The sequence below is a fragment of the Erpetoichthys calabaricus genome, chromosome 3, assembly GCF_900747795.2.
Source record: "Erpetoichthys calabaricus chromosome 3, fErpCal1.3, whole genome shotgun sequence".
Taxonomy (NCBI): Eukaryota; Metazoa; Chordata; class Cladistia; order Polypteriformes; family Polypteridae; genus Erpetoichthys; species Erpetoichthys calabaricus.
In genome coordinates, this window is record NC_041396.2 from 220,668,966 (window position 1) to 220,685,604 (window position 16,639).

General features: G+C 36.5%; 1 protein-coding gene across 1 annotated transcript in view; it reads right to left on the bottom strand.

Annotated features, from left to right (window-relative positions):
* Nucleotides 1-11,187: 11,187 nt before the first annotated feature.
* The window catches only part of LOC114649421 (G-protein coupled receptor family C group 6 member A-like), a 38,053-nt gene continuing 32,601 nt past the window's right edge, over nt 11,188-16,639 (bottom strand). The window contains exon 6 of the mRNA XM_028798913.2: nt 11,188-12,733. Coding sequence (XP_028654746.1) covers nt 11,724-12,733 — 1,010 coding nt within the window. The 3' untranslated portion in view covers nt 11,188-11,723. The remainder of the gene's footprint in view (nt 12,734-16,639) is intronic.

The window sequence follows — 16,639 nt, forward strand, 5'->3', positions numbered from 1 at the left end:
GATACACTCAAATTATAGAAATATGATAACTTTCATATATATTGACAGGTAAGACAGGATGCAATGAGACACCACAAAGAAACATTCAAACAAAAGAGACTGGCTGTTTACTGGCTATTTTGAGTTCTAGTTTACCTTGGCATAGATAAACAGTACAATAAAAGGATCCAAAGATGATTTCCGATGCTGTGTGGAATTTAGTGTTGTTGCTCCAGGTTCAAGTAGAGGACTCATTTTGTGTTGGAGTGCACTCTTGGTATTTGCTTCATGGCCCTTTGTTCATGGTGTGGTGTGATGCTGCCTTCCTTAGCTTGCTGTTAGGCTCTTTGCTGTGTCTTGTCATAAATCATAGGGAAAAATGTTATTCTTTCAGGCTCAAGAGTATAGGTGCAAAAGTTTCCTTCTGGAAGCAATACTGCTTCTCAGTCTTTTCAGACTGGGCTCAGTCATGGGTACAGAACTCGGCTTAGCAGAATGGATCGTAGAGCTATTTCAGGCCATCCAACACCAAAACTGTTGGAGAGTAGCTTTTAGAACAAAGAAAGTATGTGACCTTTTTGAACCACAGAGAGTGGATGGCTTCTCAATCCAAAGAGAGGAGCAGGTCAGCTTTCAGCTCACAAACAGAACAGATTATCAGTGTTCAAGTCCCCCAAGAGAACAGATCCTCAGTTTTCAGATAATGCAAATAGAGTAGCTCATCAGCTTTGTCATCCCTCAAAAAGACAGAAGATATGAATACATCTAGTTTTTAAGAATGTTGTAACATCTGGAGATTGGTTCAAATTCACCCCAGTTACAGATCCAGTGCCTGCGCAGAAGTGCCTTATTCTGCCCTTTACTGTACAACCAGCCAGAGTTTAGTTTTTGCTTACAGGCCTTAGATGAATGTTTATTTGGGCTCTTCTTGTCTGAAGGAGTCTCTACAAAGGTAAAAGCACAACTCTGATGTGTGCCTTTGTTATCAGATGAAGTACAGAGATGACCAAAGTGTTGGTACAAGCTGCATTTCAGCCATTCACTCCGGGATGCAGGTGGTGGGAGTGGAACTGAACCTCTGCATCCCTGCTGTCTTAACAGGCGTTGTGTGCCACTAAAAGCCTAGCAAAGTGGCACACTTTGTCCTGCACTATACTATACTTGTGATTCTTGAAAAATGTGTCTCTCAGAAAGTTACGTGATTGAGGCATGAGATTTCGGAAAACACATAGGAAATGTTTTTTCCCATTTCACATTTCTGTAAGAATAACCATGTAAATTATATTTAGGTCCTTGAACTAAACATATTAGCCTAATATCTCCAAAAATTAAATGAAATTGAGATATAATCATCTGTAATCTTTTAGTTAATATTCCCTTTGCAGCTTTCTTTGCATGAGCCAAGGGTTTGGAAGTATTCACTACCAATGGAAAACTACCTTTTGATGAAATCTGTCCTTCTTATCAAACACACTTGCAGAAGATGGATATTAAACTCATAAGATATTATTGCTTTCTGTGAGGAATTTACACAGCCTCCCCCAGTATGTTTGAGAGTTTCCTTCTGATTCCCTGGTTTTCCCTCTCACATTCCCAAAAACCTGTGTCTTATGTTGTTTGATAATGCTAAATTAGCCCTATGCAAGTGTGGGAGTGTTTGTGTGGGCCCTGTGATGGACTAGTGACCTATTCAGGGCTGACTTCTGCATTGCATCCAATGCTGCCAGGAAAGGCTCCTGCCAATCCATGACCCTGAACTGAAACAAGCCTATTTCAGAATGCTATGTTACTATTTTTCAACCTATGTAGCTAGATAAACCAGAATTATAAATATTCTGACATTTATATGCAGATGACAATCCACAACACCAAATAATTATACAGTAGTGTATGTTTCATGAGGTTAGTGAAGAGGCTGGAACTGCAGGCCTTGAATCTTCAACCATGCATCTTTAGCCATAACATGAGCAAAACTACCCAACAAAAGGGTGCAGATTTAATTCACTTTTGGGACAGGAACTTTGTAACTTAATGTGAAATCTTAAGGTGGTTGTTTCATCTAATCCCATCTTGTCAACCACTTTCCCTGGTGAGGGCTATGGCAATATATGGTTTCAATCATACAAAAGACTAAGTGCATTGAAAGCTTTTTATCCTTTTTTTGCTTGGGGCTTAGCCTGGTGCTACTTTGAACTGGGCCAAACAAGTAAAATCTAATTCATTGTAATCATTGATATAGGGACTTCTGTTTTAGTTTTTTTAAGAATTTCATTGGTTTGTAATTTTGCTTAGATGGAAAAGCTGCATTGACATTTTTAGCATAACTAGCTAATACTACAAGTGAAAAATAAACCTAAATCACACGAATACATGTAGTATGATTGAAGCAAAATCTGTATTTGATTGATTTGACAATGTTACAACCTAACGAGTGTTGTATACTGAACATATCTGAGAACATTTATTCTGAACCAAGTTACCAGGACAAGGGATTGAACACCTTATTCACACCATTATAATTCCCACTTTTTTTGGGGGAACCAGGAAAACATTGTTTCAGTACTGTCTATGTACTTCCCAGGTACTTCACTTGCTTAAAAGAAGGTCTTTTCACTCACTAGTTTTACACTTTCCCGTCTTTATGGTCCTTATGTCGTTGTGGTGTTGATGACCTTTGGCTAACGACAACTCCTCACAGAAACAATGTTTGTAAATGTTTTCACACTTAGCTAGTTATTGTCAGTGTGTAGTTTTGCTCATCCTTCATATGTTAGTGTGAGTCTTTGTCAATGTACTAGAGTTTTCTTCCAACAACCTAACGACGTATGCATTAGTTTAATTGACAACTCTGAATTGGTCATGTGGGAGTGTATGTATGGGTGGATATGTGACTGAAACCAGCACCGTATACATGGATGGTTATTGCCTTGCCGACAATATAGGCTCTGACTCCTGGTGATCCTGTATTGGATTCAGAAGATATAAGGATGTTATCATCTTTCTTTTCTTCAAACTTCAGCATTTTTCTTTGTAATTATTTGACTTGCCTTGTAGTGTTTGTTCCTTCATGCTAAGATTTGTAATAATTTTTTTGTGTCAGATCCTTAAATTTGATTGGCAAAGCTACATTGTGTGCCCTGTGTTTGGTGGTGGTGGAATAAACATTTGTTAAGGTGGAATGGCTGGATGGACGGATAGGTGCATGAATGGATGGATAGATGGAAAAATGTATTCAAAATACTATTAACCGCTGATAATTTGACACTTACTTGCAAATGACAAATATTTGCTCAAGAGGAAAAGAAACACCAGATACCAAGCTATTTATCACTTTCACTTAAGCAGCCGGTTGTGTCACAGTCATGCGTTTCCTTTTGTGTGGATGATTTAATCCACAGAAACCACACTGCAAAAGCACTGCAAAACTCTATGCATGTATAATTTCCATATGGACTCTCTTATTTCCTATTATTTTGCATACCTTTTTAAAAGGTGGCTCCTTTATATTACATGAATGGCTCCTATTTAAAATCAGATATTTTAAATTATTTGAGTAAAAACACAAGTATAATTGTACAACAAACTAGATAAATAATGTAAACTTACAGAAAATCTGCAGATTTTGATAATTAATATTTTTAAAGAGCTTACATCCTGAGCATGGATGCCTGATTCCCTGCAAAAAACATATATTTTACATCCACAGGCAGTTGTGATTTCTTCTCTGTTTTTGTTATCACTAATTTCAAACCTTAGTTTGGCCAATAATGATTACATGAACTGTCACAATGCTGCAGTTGTTTTATTTTTATCTATTAACATTTTTCAGAAATTAGAAAATAGTAAATTTTTCACAAGACTTGTATAATTTTGTTGTATTTATAATCCTTTACATATTGAAAAGGGCTTGAAATACAGTACATGTTTATCATAAATGCATCATATAATGCATAATTGGCCATTTTTAATATAAATGTATCTATCAATGTACTGTCTTGCCTTTTCCATTATATGGTTGTAGGGATCAAGATTACAAAGTAGAAATGATAAAGTGCACGTGTGCTCCAACCAGGCCAATTTAGAACTGCCAGTTTACCTAACATGCACATGATGGGATGTGGGAAAAGAGCAAGGATACTCAGAGAAAATACACATTGATGCAGACATCATGTGTAAACTCCGCATAGATAACAGCTCTAAGAAGAAAAGCTACTGTGCACAGACTATGCTGTCCAGTTTTATCAAAATTTAACTCTACCCTTGTAGAGGAGCTGCCAACGTTTAACTACAATTTCACAATAATCTACCGAATTATTAAGTATTTTGCTGATTTTTGGTCCTTCGGTATTTCCAGGCCCTGTCCTTGGATCACTTCCAGTGAGTTTATTCCTGGTATGCATCCCAGGAGGGGCACCCAGGGAGCAAACCACTACAACTTGGTTCTCTCAGTCTAGAGAAGCTACACCTACGCTTTGAGGTCATCCTGTATTACCATATCATGGAGAATGATCCCAGCAATGTAGTACATTAACCTTACTTATGGTTGCTTGTAATGGTAATCTCATTCTTTAAGTCACAACTCATAGCTAGTGACCATAGGTGAGCATGAGGAGTTAGACTATATATTATATAAATAAAGAGAAAGCAGAAATTTTAGTGATTGGCAATAATGGATATAATGAGGTTATTAGAAATAAACTTGATGCATTAGGATTGAAAGTCAAGACAGAGGTAAAGAATTTAGGGGTAACTATTGACTCTGACCTGAATTTTAAATCACATATTAATCACATTACTAGGACAGCATTTTTTCACTTAAGAAATATAGCAAAAGTTAGACCTCTTATATCTTTGCAAGATGCTGAACAATTAGTTCACACTTTTGTTTTCAGTCGACTAGATTACTGTAATGCACTCCTCTCAGGACTACCAAAAAAAGACATCAATCGATTGCAACTAGTGCAGAATGCAGCTGCTAGAATTTGAACTTGGAAAAGAAAATCCGAGCACATCACCCCAGTTTTGATGTCACTACACTGGTTACCTGTGTCATTTAGAATTGACTTTAAAATACTGCTTATGGTTTACAAAGCCTTAAATAATCTCGCTCCATCTTATATTTCGGAATGTCTTACACCTTACACTCCAAATCGTAACCTTAGATCTTCAAATGAGTGTCTACTTAGAATTCCAAGAGCTAAACTTAAAAGAAGTGGTGAGGCGGCCTTCTGCTGTTATGCACTTAAAATCTGGAATAACTTGCCAATAGGAATTCACCAGGCTAATACAGTGGAGCACTTTAAAACACTGCTGAAAACACATTACTTTAACATGGCTTTCTCATAGCTTCATCTTAGTTTAATGCTGATGCTCTGTATATTCAATTAATTACCATTATTATTCATGGTGGCTCCAAAATCCGTACTAACCCCTACTTTCTCTTCTGTTCTTTTTCCGGTTTCACCTAATCAAAGCATCACGATGTCCCTACATTGATGGATTAAAGGCCAGAAGTCCACATGACCGTCATCATGAAATTCTTCCACGTGAACCCTGAATACCATGAGGACTTATTGAGGTCATTTATATTAGGTAGAATGCCTAGAGGGGGCTGGGTGGTCTCATGGCCTGAAACCCCTGCAGATTTTATTTTTGTTTTTTCTGTCCTCCCTGGCCATCAGACCTTACTTTTATTCTATATTAATTAGTGTTCCCTAATTTTAATTATTTATTTTGTCTTTTTTCTCTTTCTTCATCATGTAAAGCACTTTGAGCTACATTGTTTGTATGAAAATGTGCTATATAAATAAATGTTGTTGTTGTTGACTAACAGGTAAATCAGAAGCCTTGTCTGAGGATCTCTCTCTAACTGCACCACAGCAGGCTTGTACAAGTTTTACAATACTTCCAACACTGCATTGATTCTTTGGTCAATCTCACAGTCATCTGTACCCACACTAATGATGAATAACCCATCCATCCATCCATTATAAAACCCACTATATCCTAACTACAGGGTCACAAGGGTCTGCTGGAGCCAATCCCAGCCAACACAGGGCGCAAGGCAGGAAACAAACCCCGGGCAGGGCACCAGCTCACTGCAGGGCACACACACACCCCACGCACCAAGCACAAACTAGGGACAATTTAGGATCCCCAATGCACATACCTGCAAGTCTTTGGTCTGAGGGAGGAAACCGGAGTACCTGGAGGGAACCCATGCAGACATGGGGAGAACATGCAAACTCCACGCAGGGAGGACACAGGAAGCGAACCCAGGTCTCCTTACTGCAAGGCAGCAGCGCTACCCACTGCGCCACCATGCCGCCCGATGAATAACCCAGGGCATTTTAATTCTTCAGTTTGGTGAGGCTGCTCCTCTCTTACATGTAGGGAACAAAACATGCTTTTCTGGAAGAGGGTAATAATTTCAGTGATAGAGGTGTTAATTCTCATCCCAATTGCATTACAGTTAATTGCCAGCTGTTTGAGTAAATACTGAAGATCACAGTGAATTGAATCAGGAGAACAACATCTTCCAAAAACAGCAGACATGCCACCTTTAGGTTTCCAAATTGGATACTCTAAGCCTCTTAGTTGTGATTTTATGTCTTGTCTAAAAAATTCTGAATAGAAGAGGTTGTGTCCCCTTTACTTAGGCCCTGGCTTTCATTAAATGGATCTGATGTAACAGCAAGCATGCAAACAGATTTCTGAACTGGCAGACTCCTATGTTCCTTCAAACATCCATGCAAGGACCAAGAGTTGGTACATAGTTTGAGCTAGGGGATTTTGAGCATCTCATTGTCACCTGAGTCCTGTCTTATATGGAAATTGCAGAGTAGCTGAGACAACCTTTGAACACAAGGGCAGGTTCCAGAGCCAATACAATACATCCCATGTCCCAAGAACCAGTTTCCATTGTCAACATCCAGATCTGTCGCATCTGTGGCTGTCACTTTACTTGCTAGATATATCCTGAGAAACTGTTGACTTTAAATAGCTTCAAAAACAAAACAAACTGTACATTCTTCAAGTTTATAATTTTGGAGGCTCACTGGTGTGTAATTTTTAAGTAGTTACTGACCTCTTGTGGCTGACTTTGTGATTTCGTTGATTAAATTCAGTTTTCTTACCTTTTGGTTATCTGCAGAACTAAGTAGTGATACAAAAAAAGTATAAAACACAGATTCATTAATTAAAATATTATAATTGTTAACATATTAATTAAATAAAAATATAATATTTATGGATATATTTGTATTTGATCTATTAATTGTTCAGTGTGGGTGGTGTTGTTCGTGCAAACCTTTTTTTCTTAATCAGGAACCATTTATTGTTAATCCTTGCTAAATTAGACTTATTTTTTCCTGTAATTTTTATTATGTTATATTGAATTATTTTCAAATTCAAAAATATCTGATTATGTTTTCTCACTTGAGAAATTCATAAAAAGGTACATTGGTATCATAGCTATTGGCATCCAGTCGGTTATTTTACTCTCTTTTTCTGTTTCAGCTTTGAGAAAGCCTCAATCCGGTTTGAGGATATTCTGTTTATGTTGCAAATGATTTAAATTCAAATTCAAATTTAATTAATAATCATTCTGCAAAAGAGGCCACTCTTGCATCAAGTGAATATTTAAAATATATATATTTTAAAAAGAGACATGTAAATAAAAACCTAAAGGAGTACATTCACTCTTAAATTCTACCCTCTCATGTCTGATGTCTGTGAAAAAATTGTTTTAATATGAGATGTGTTAATTTGATGGAAACACATCTCTTGCAAAATTAATGTCTGACTAATAGATAGGTCCATAGGTTTTTAGCTTATGTAAATATCCCCATGCCATTCAAAAAATGTTATTTTCTGTAGGGATGGCAGAAGGATTTAACAAAGGCATGCTTACAGTCTGAAGCATTACTTTTAAACAACTAAGTTTAATTGATTGCTTGAGAGCTCAACTGATTGACAGTGGGATGACCTCTTCTTGAATCATACCTTAAAAAGAACAATTCAATAATGTGTTTGTACCTTTTTACAAAAGAGATAAGCTGCATAATATTCCATACAATTTCTTTATCTGGATAAAAATTCTTTCTCTACAAATTGGTGGGTTGAATGGGTGGTACAGGCTTCTCCAAAATTCTGTTTAAAACCACTTTATGTCATTAAAGACATCTGTAAAAATAGTTAAATAATTTTTCTCTTGAAGATGTTGAAGGGTTTATATATATAATTTTGGCAGAGATTTCATTTTAATTGTCAGATCTGATCAACTGTAATTTCAATTCCTTTCTTGGCAGCTCCATCACTCTGTACTTAGATGAAATGAATGGTCAGAGAATACTGTGTAACTTGTAGTGGGTGCTCATGAGCAATCTGTGAACCTAAAATAAAGCCAAGGAGGCCAAACAGTTAAATAAAGATGTTTTATAAAAAAAAATAAAATAAAATTACAAAGAAAGGGATAATACAAGGAAGATGCAAATTCAAAAAATAACAAAGACTTGGTCTTTACTTAACACATGGAGAGTCCACTGTACTTTTACACCAAATACATCACAATTGCCCTTCTATATTACACCTTCCAATCTTTTCTTAAATTACCTCTGGCCTCTCTTTTTGGTTCCATTATCAGACCTTTCTGCTTGACTCTGTAATGGTCATATGGCTGGAAAGACAACCCCATCCTGTGACTGCTTCCACAGTAATTTCTGGTCCCTTTTGGAACTACCAGGGACACCAAGCTAGAGTTCCACCTAGTAACTCCTGATGTCCCTGCAATTACAAACTTAATTTTGGTATTATAGTGCCAGATAACTATGGTAGGCCCTATGCTACTTTCACTTGAGGGGCAACATTTGAATAAAAGAATCAAGTAAATTGTTGATGAGTCACAATTTTTGTGAATGATTAATATTAGGGATAAAAAAATTAGACAGTAAATCATGTGACTTTAACCTGGAAGTGAGCTTAAAAGGCTTTCATAATACAGTTTAACTGCTGGTATACAGGATTGAGAACTGTGTAGGAAAATTCCATTGAAATCAATTTATTTTTGGACAATGCTGCTCACTAAGTACAGAGCTCTTACATAAATTTACAACCAAAATGCAATGGCAGTAAACTACAAAAACGTACATTTGCATACATGAGGTTGATTATAAGCTACAAGCATTTCTCAGTGCACTTTGCATCTCTTGTAGGCAGTGTCATGATCCCATGCTTTACTGCAATTTGCTGCCTTGAACTAGCCATTTAAGTCTGACTTACTGTATATAAAATCAGGAGACACTGTTCAATCTTTAAACCATTTTGTACTACACGGGTTCTGGGTTGTTCTGTTTATTATTACAAATTCTCCACATTATTTTATTACAAATTCTCCATTACTATGATCGTCCAAGAGACTTTGCAAAAAAGTTAGCAAATAGATTAAATTAAATTAGATTAAAAAAGAAAAAAATGAAATCAAGATAATTTTTAAAAAGATTATTTAAAAAGGGTAGAACTAAAGTGAAGCAATATATAGGAAGTATATATCTAAATAAGCATTACAATTATAAACAAGATCTGAACAGTGTGCAAATGTAACAAAGTATCTATAGACTGTAAAGTGCAGTGTGCTAGTTTGCTGGTTAATGTAAAAGACTTAAATGACATGGTGGCAGCTGAGATACAATGAGGTAGAGAATTCACTTATAATGTTATAAGACACTTATAGTGTCATAATGAACATTTGAAAGAATTTGTGTTGGCATGTCCAGATTTTAGAAGTCTTACGGCTTGTGAATAGAAGCTCTTCCTGAGCCTCTCTGTTCTGGCCATGATACTCTTAAAGCGTTTGCCTGATTTCAGCAGGTCGAACAGATAGTTACTGGGGTGAGATGAGTCTCTGATGATCCTAGTCTGATCCTGCATCTTCTGGTATAAATGTCCTGTAGAGACAGTAGATCAGATCAGGTGCAGAATCCCACCACCCAGATCACTCTCTGTAGTTCCTTAATGTCTCATACACAGCTGTTCTCAAACCAGGAGGTGATGTTCTGTTCACCATGAAATATAATCCCCCACCTTTACATTTGTTAGCCTCCACTGTTCTGTCCATGCGGAACACAGAGAAGGAGTCCGACGGAGTTACTGCTTGATCTAGCACTAGGGGGGTCAGCCATGCCTCAGTAAAATACATAATGTTGCAGTCCCTCATGTCTCGTTGGAAAGTCACACTTGCTCTGAGATTGTACTTTTTGTCCAGCAACTGCATGTTCACAAGCAGAATGCTGGGCAGTGGAATGCGATGGACTTGTTTTCTCAGTCTCTTTCGGACTCTGGCACGGGTCCTCCAGTGTTCCTTTGTTCGTTGTTGTGCGGCCTTGCCCCCACATTCTTTGTCCTCTTCTCAGCTGGCCACAACGGATTGGATTTAAAAGTTCAGAAGCCAAGTGTGAAACTTGATTCCCAATGTCCTGAAGCATTGTTTTGTCATAAACTACTAAACCCATTGTTGTATGGGCATGAAAGACAGTAAAAAATAAATAAAATATTAAATAAAAACACATCCTACTTGGAGTGATCAGGAAGGCGTCTGGATGGAGCCGTACCATCAGCCAGGAGGAGCTGTGCCATCATTTCATTTAATGTGGGAGCCCCTTTTTGTGGAACCTGGTTCAGCTGCACCATTTGCAGTTTTGCACTTTATGGTCCATGGTAAATCCGGCAATGGAACATTTCTGTGGTACCCTAAGCACATGCTTATTTTGCTGAATGGTTAATCCAGCCCTGAATGACCCTTTAAACTTATAATGGAAATTGTGTAACTACATGCTGCATCAATGCCTGGTATAATTTATTCAGAAAGCAAACACTAAAGAAACAATATAAGTTTTACAGAAAGTAATGAAAATAATCATCATTTTAAAAAAAATGGTAGACTTACACTGCCTTCCAGCATTTGAAGAAAACTCTGAGCACTTCTTAACTTTGGAACACTAATAGGAAATCATTATTGCTATAGCATCAACTCAATCTCCCCTAGCACACATCAAAAAATTACAACTTGCGTGCATCTTACCAAAGCAAATTCAGATCATGATCAAAAATATAAAACTGCGCCAAATCTTTAAGTAAATGGTCTTCACACATTGATTTTTTATATCAAGTTCAAAATGGCATAATGTAGATGAAGGTACATTTTAAAAAGTACTTCATAATTTATTTTCTCAGTATGGTCTTCTTCAGTTGTGTATCCTCATTGCTTTAATGCAGAGTCCTTAACTTTTTTTTTTTAATGGGAAAGGATTGATTATGTCCTCCTGACTGCAGCTTTGTCTCATGGTGCTCCTCACCTTCCTCTCTCAATCCTTAATCTGTGTCTGTTCTCTTCTGTTTATTCCTTTAAAAGTAGAGATGTCTCATTTGGTATACACTTGAGTTATGCACTTAATAATTTACTTCCACAGGCAAAGTATGAATCAAATAAGGATTTAGAATATTATACAGGAACTACACAGATTCATTATCTGTCCCCACTTTGTCCAGTTTAGGGTCTCAGTGACCAGAGATGTTTGAGAAAAAAAAAACTTTGACAAATATGAAGTAATTGATTTGCCCCTGTGTGACATTTGCAAATGGTTTAGTTTATTGGAAAATTTTGCTGAATACATTTACAATATCTTATTTACACTAGCATCCTATTCGTTCAAAACACAGTATGGTGAATATAAGGAACATAGGCTTGTCTAGCAGCTTTTATGTCTCCTTCGTAACTTGTTGGCATACTTATCTAGATTCCCAGGTGTAGATGTGATAGCCTTTTCAGCATTATTAGTGAGTATCACTGATAATTTTGTACCATGGAGGCGTATGCTGTCACGTATACTTTTTATGTAAGACTCCGGATTATTGCAGTCATTCTTAAACAATATTATATAACATTTAGGCATAAGATGGCAGCAAGTAACTGCATAATTTGAAGCTAAAATAGCTGCTACTTGTATAGCTGGTTGATACACACCTACATTTTTTATATAGATAGGAATAAAACTAACCCATACAAATAAATAGACCAACATGCTGAATGTAATGAAGCTTGACTCTTTGTACCTGCGTGGCAGCTTCCGGCTTTTATAAGCAAGAAGGAAGCATATCAAAGCCAAAAATCCAATGTAGCCCAGCATGATTCCGAATGCTTCTGATGAGCCATGATCGCACTGAATTAAAATGCTCGTTTCAAAATATTGCATTTGAACTGATGGTGACTTCATTGTTAACCACATGCAGCAGAGAAGGCCCTGCAGTCCAGTGAAAAATGTTATAATAAAATAAGGTTTAAACAGTTTCTTTCCATTTTCAAATTTCCACCTGAATGCAAGGAATATTCTTAGGGACTTAACTAAGATACACGAAACACAAAGAGCAAAGCTGATTCCATATAAGGGCTGTTGGATGCTGCAGCTGTAATAACTGGGATTTCCAAAAAAGCAAAATACACTGCCAAAACTAAGCATGAGAGATATCACTATAATGTAGCTCATGTCTCCCCCTGCTACTTTGACGGCAGGTGTTTTAAAATGCAATGTAAATACCACAGTTGTAAACAGCAGTGACAAAAAACCAAGGGCTGTGAATGACAGCAAAACAATGGAAAATCCATCTTCCCAATGTAGATACTCAATTGTCTTGTTCAAACAAAATGCACTTCCAATTTCTGACCACTGGTAGCTTTGACATGGCGTACACTTTTGCATATCTGTGAAAAAAACAATGTGATATATAGGCATCAGTGATATAAATTTGAAATAATGACAGATCCTATTTCTATGTTAATCGCTCAAAAAGTAAGAAACCTGGTATTAATGATACTTTATTCAGAGAAAGACTCAGATTTGTGTCTACCTTAAAAGCATCACAATAATTAATTAAAAGAAGTTGTGATCAGTTCCAATCACCAGAATAACCATTCCAATAATTCTTGGAATGTTAGTAGTTTTTGTCCTTATGCATTCACTCCACTCTTTCGTAACCTTTGATTCATCTCTGTTTCCACAAATCTCTAGAGGCCACCAGCTAGCCTAAATGACGTTTATTGTTAAAAAAAATTGTACTATTCCTTTTTTATTCACAAAGAGAGTCAGATTTTTTTCTAACTTTAAGTAAAGTTAAGCATCATTTTCCTGTTTAGCTGTGCTATGTGGGTTAGGATTCTTTTAACTGGCCAAGCTGAAGGCAGTGTGCTAGCAATGTAGTGTACCGTAAGTTAAATTGTCATTAGGCATAGTTTCATCCAGTACTATCAGAAATAGTGCTGTGACTGGATTAGGGAATATTGTGATTCCAAGATTTTCTGACAAAATAAGTTAGGATTTTGTATGAATGGAGGCTGAGCAGGAGACAGTCCCAACACTTGTGTCCCAGTGAAGCAGGTGCTTTGAAATGATCTTGACCAGGGCACATTTAGAAAGATGTATAAAATGTGCAATTTTGAGCTGAATCAGACAGTGTGTTACACAAATTGATGAAAAGTATATTTGATTAAGGGCTGATTTACAATTCTAATCTGAAAGTCACATTGCCAGTGTTATCTGAGTTTTATATAGTAAGGAACTTATTTGGAAACACTAGTATAGTTTGGATATATTATGTTTTAAAGGCAGATATAAAGTTTATTTTCCATAGTAGATATAAAGATAAAGTTCAAATGCCAAGTGTATATGATATGTTAAAGATTATGTATTTTAGGGATGCAACCAATATATGATTACATGTGTGAGTGCGCAAATGATCATAACACCTCAGCTTTAAAATTTCTCCAGCATTGGTACCATATTCTAATACAAAGTCGAACCACTGGATTTCTACTTAGTTAGCAATAAGAGGTAGGAAGTAGGACAGAATTTCATGTCTATGGTTAACCTCACCGATACAAGTTTTATTTCTTTATGACATCTTCCATATTTATACATATATTCACAATCCAATAGTAGAACAGAAAGTTAAGTACACTACTACATTTAATTCTATACTTTATCACATTGTTTTATTTAGTGGTCGTGTAATATACTCTAGATTACCATTTCTTGCAGTTGCATATAATGTTGTTGTGAGGTCATATATTCTGTAGATGTATACTGTGACCAGATCATTGGTCAATTTCATGAGCACCTCCTTCCACAATTCTGAATAATATTCAAAGTTACTTGAACTCTTCCTCTCCGGACAGCTACTCATCACTTGCTGAGAGGACAGGGTGGCCTAACCATCCCAGCATATTATCCTATTATGACCCTCATAAGGATAAGGGGAGTGAAAATGACAATGAAGATGACTAGGTATTTTATATTGATATTTCCATGACTAAAACTGTAACACCAAGGCAAATTACTTTGTTAATTTATTCATTCATTGTATAAACTGAAACAGATCTTTGCTAGTTCCATTGTGTTTTGATCATCTAAGTACCTGACTCTGGGTAAAAAGCACATTATAATATATAAACAATATTGACAGCTCATTTCTTATTCATTTAATGTTAAAAACTGACTTTGATGCTGGGATTTGAAGGTCTTGAAAGTGTTAATTTCAATAATAAAATGCATAGTAAAATATTAATGTCTTAATGACACAAAGAGATCAATATTTATATATAATAAAAATGTTATCCTTTTTTATTTTCCTTAAAACTTAAAAATTCTTGGTAATAATTTTCAAAGTGCATTTTAAAAGTGCTGCATTACCAGGACAGCTCTTAGGATGGCACTGGAGACCACATTACATATTAGCTAGCTAAAACCAGTGTAAGCTGTCATATTTAATGAAATGGTTTTATTCCTAAGTGGGGTCCTACCTGCAAACAGTGCTTCTGAGGAGCACATTTAGTATTAGTCTATTATTACTCATTTAGGAGATGTCTAACCCAATGCAATTAAAAAAAAGTATGCATTTAGAAATCCTATAAGTGTTTAATGTAATAACTTGATGCAGATGTTTTTGACACCATTGTTATTTAATTAGGTTAAATATATTAAAATATAAAGGAATGATTATTTAAGTTAGCAATTCTTTATTAGTCAATCTTAGTGCATTGTTTGAGTCATTTCGCATCATCAGTGGGAGCAACATTTTTGGCAGGTTCTAGGTTATGTAATGATTCTCTTTTTGATGTTGTTTTTTGTTATTATTATTTTTTTTAAATCATATAGTAATGTACAAAAAATTCTCCCTGAAAAGCAGGTGACCCCAAAGGAAGAGACAGCAACTGAGGAAGCTACCTGTTGCCATCCAGAAGCTGCAGAAAATCTCTCCTCCAAAAGACGACCATGATTGGAGCACTGCAAAAGATGCTAGTGTGTGCTACTTTAATGCAAATACTCATTTGTTTGTGTGGAAGAGATGCTTTTCTGTGACCAAGTTATGCAAAGATATGAATGACAGAAACAGTTCATGACACCTTAATCAAAACAGGTTTATTCATGATTATGAGTGTGGTTCTGTCACATTTTAAGAAAATGACAACAGTTTTGACATTACTTGCTTTGGGAAGTGAAAGCAGTTGACTTTGTTTGTGCAGATGAACGTGTAATGCCTTCTTAAATATGAACATTTCCCATATTTTTACACTGACTGTTTATAGCCAAAAACATGGTTTCTAAGACAGTGGTAAAACCAGCAGTGATATATGGAGCTGAGACATGGGAAGTAAAGGGAGAACATCAGAAGAATGTGGGTGGTGTCAGATATGAGAACACTGAGTTGGATGTGTGGAGCAGCAAAGAGTGACAGGATAAGAAATGAGACAATCAGATGAGATATAGCTAAAAAAGCACAACAAAGTATGAACATATGATGCAGAGATACCATCAATATGTGGGCAAAACAGTGATGGAAGTGGAAGTATAGGAAGCACAAGAAATTGTGGAAGGCTGAAGAATAGGTGGATAGGTAAAGTAAAGGAAGACTTGATGGTAAAGGGTCTGACTGGGGAGTCGATGCAGGACTGAACTGTATGGAGAGAATTGGTCAAACACATCTACCCCACACAGAAGTGAGAAAAGATGAAGATAAAGAAAAAGAAGATTGCATATGTGTTTTTGTTTCCAGTTCTGCTATAATGATCTGTAGCCCCATTGCAACCACGAATTAAGTTGAGTGGGTTCAGAAAAAAAACAGATGAATTTGAATCATTCTATTAATTTACTTGTAATAGCTTTATTTGAGTGTATTATGTATGTGACTTCTAATTGAGAAGGATATGTTTGAGTTAAATAAAGTACCTTTTCTACGGCAAATGCCAATCAAGATCCACTGTGCTGGGCAGTGAGCACATGGCCCACTGTTAGATGTTGGGCCCTCAGGCCACCTTCATGAAGTCTGTTTCTGATTGATTGGTCAGAGACATTCACACCATTGGCCTGCTGGAGGTCATGTTGTAGGGCTCTGGCAGTGCTCATCCTGTTCCTCCTTGCCCAAAGGAGCAGATACCAGTTCTGCTGGTGGGTTAAGGACCTTCTACGGCCCTGTCCAGCTCTCATAGAGTAACTGCCTGTCTCCTGGAATTTCATCCATGCCCTTGAGACTTTGATGGGAGACAAAGCAAACCTCCTGGCAATGGTACGTATTGATGTGCCATCCTGGAGAAGTTGGACTACCTGTGCAACCT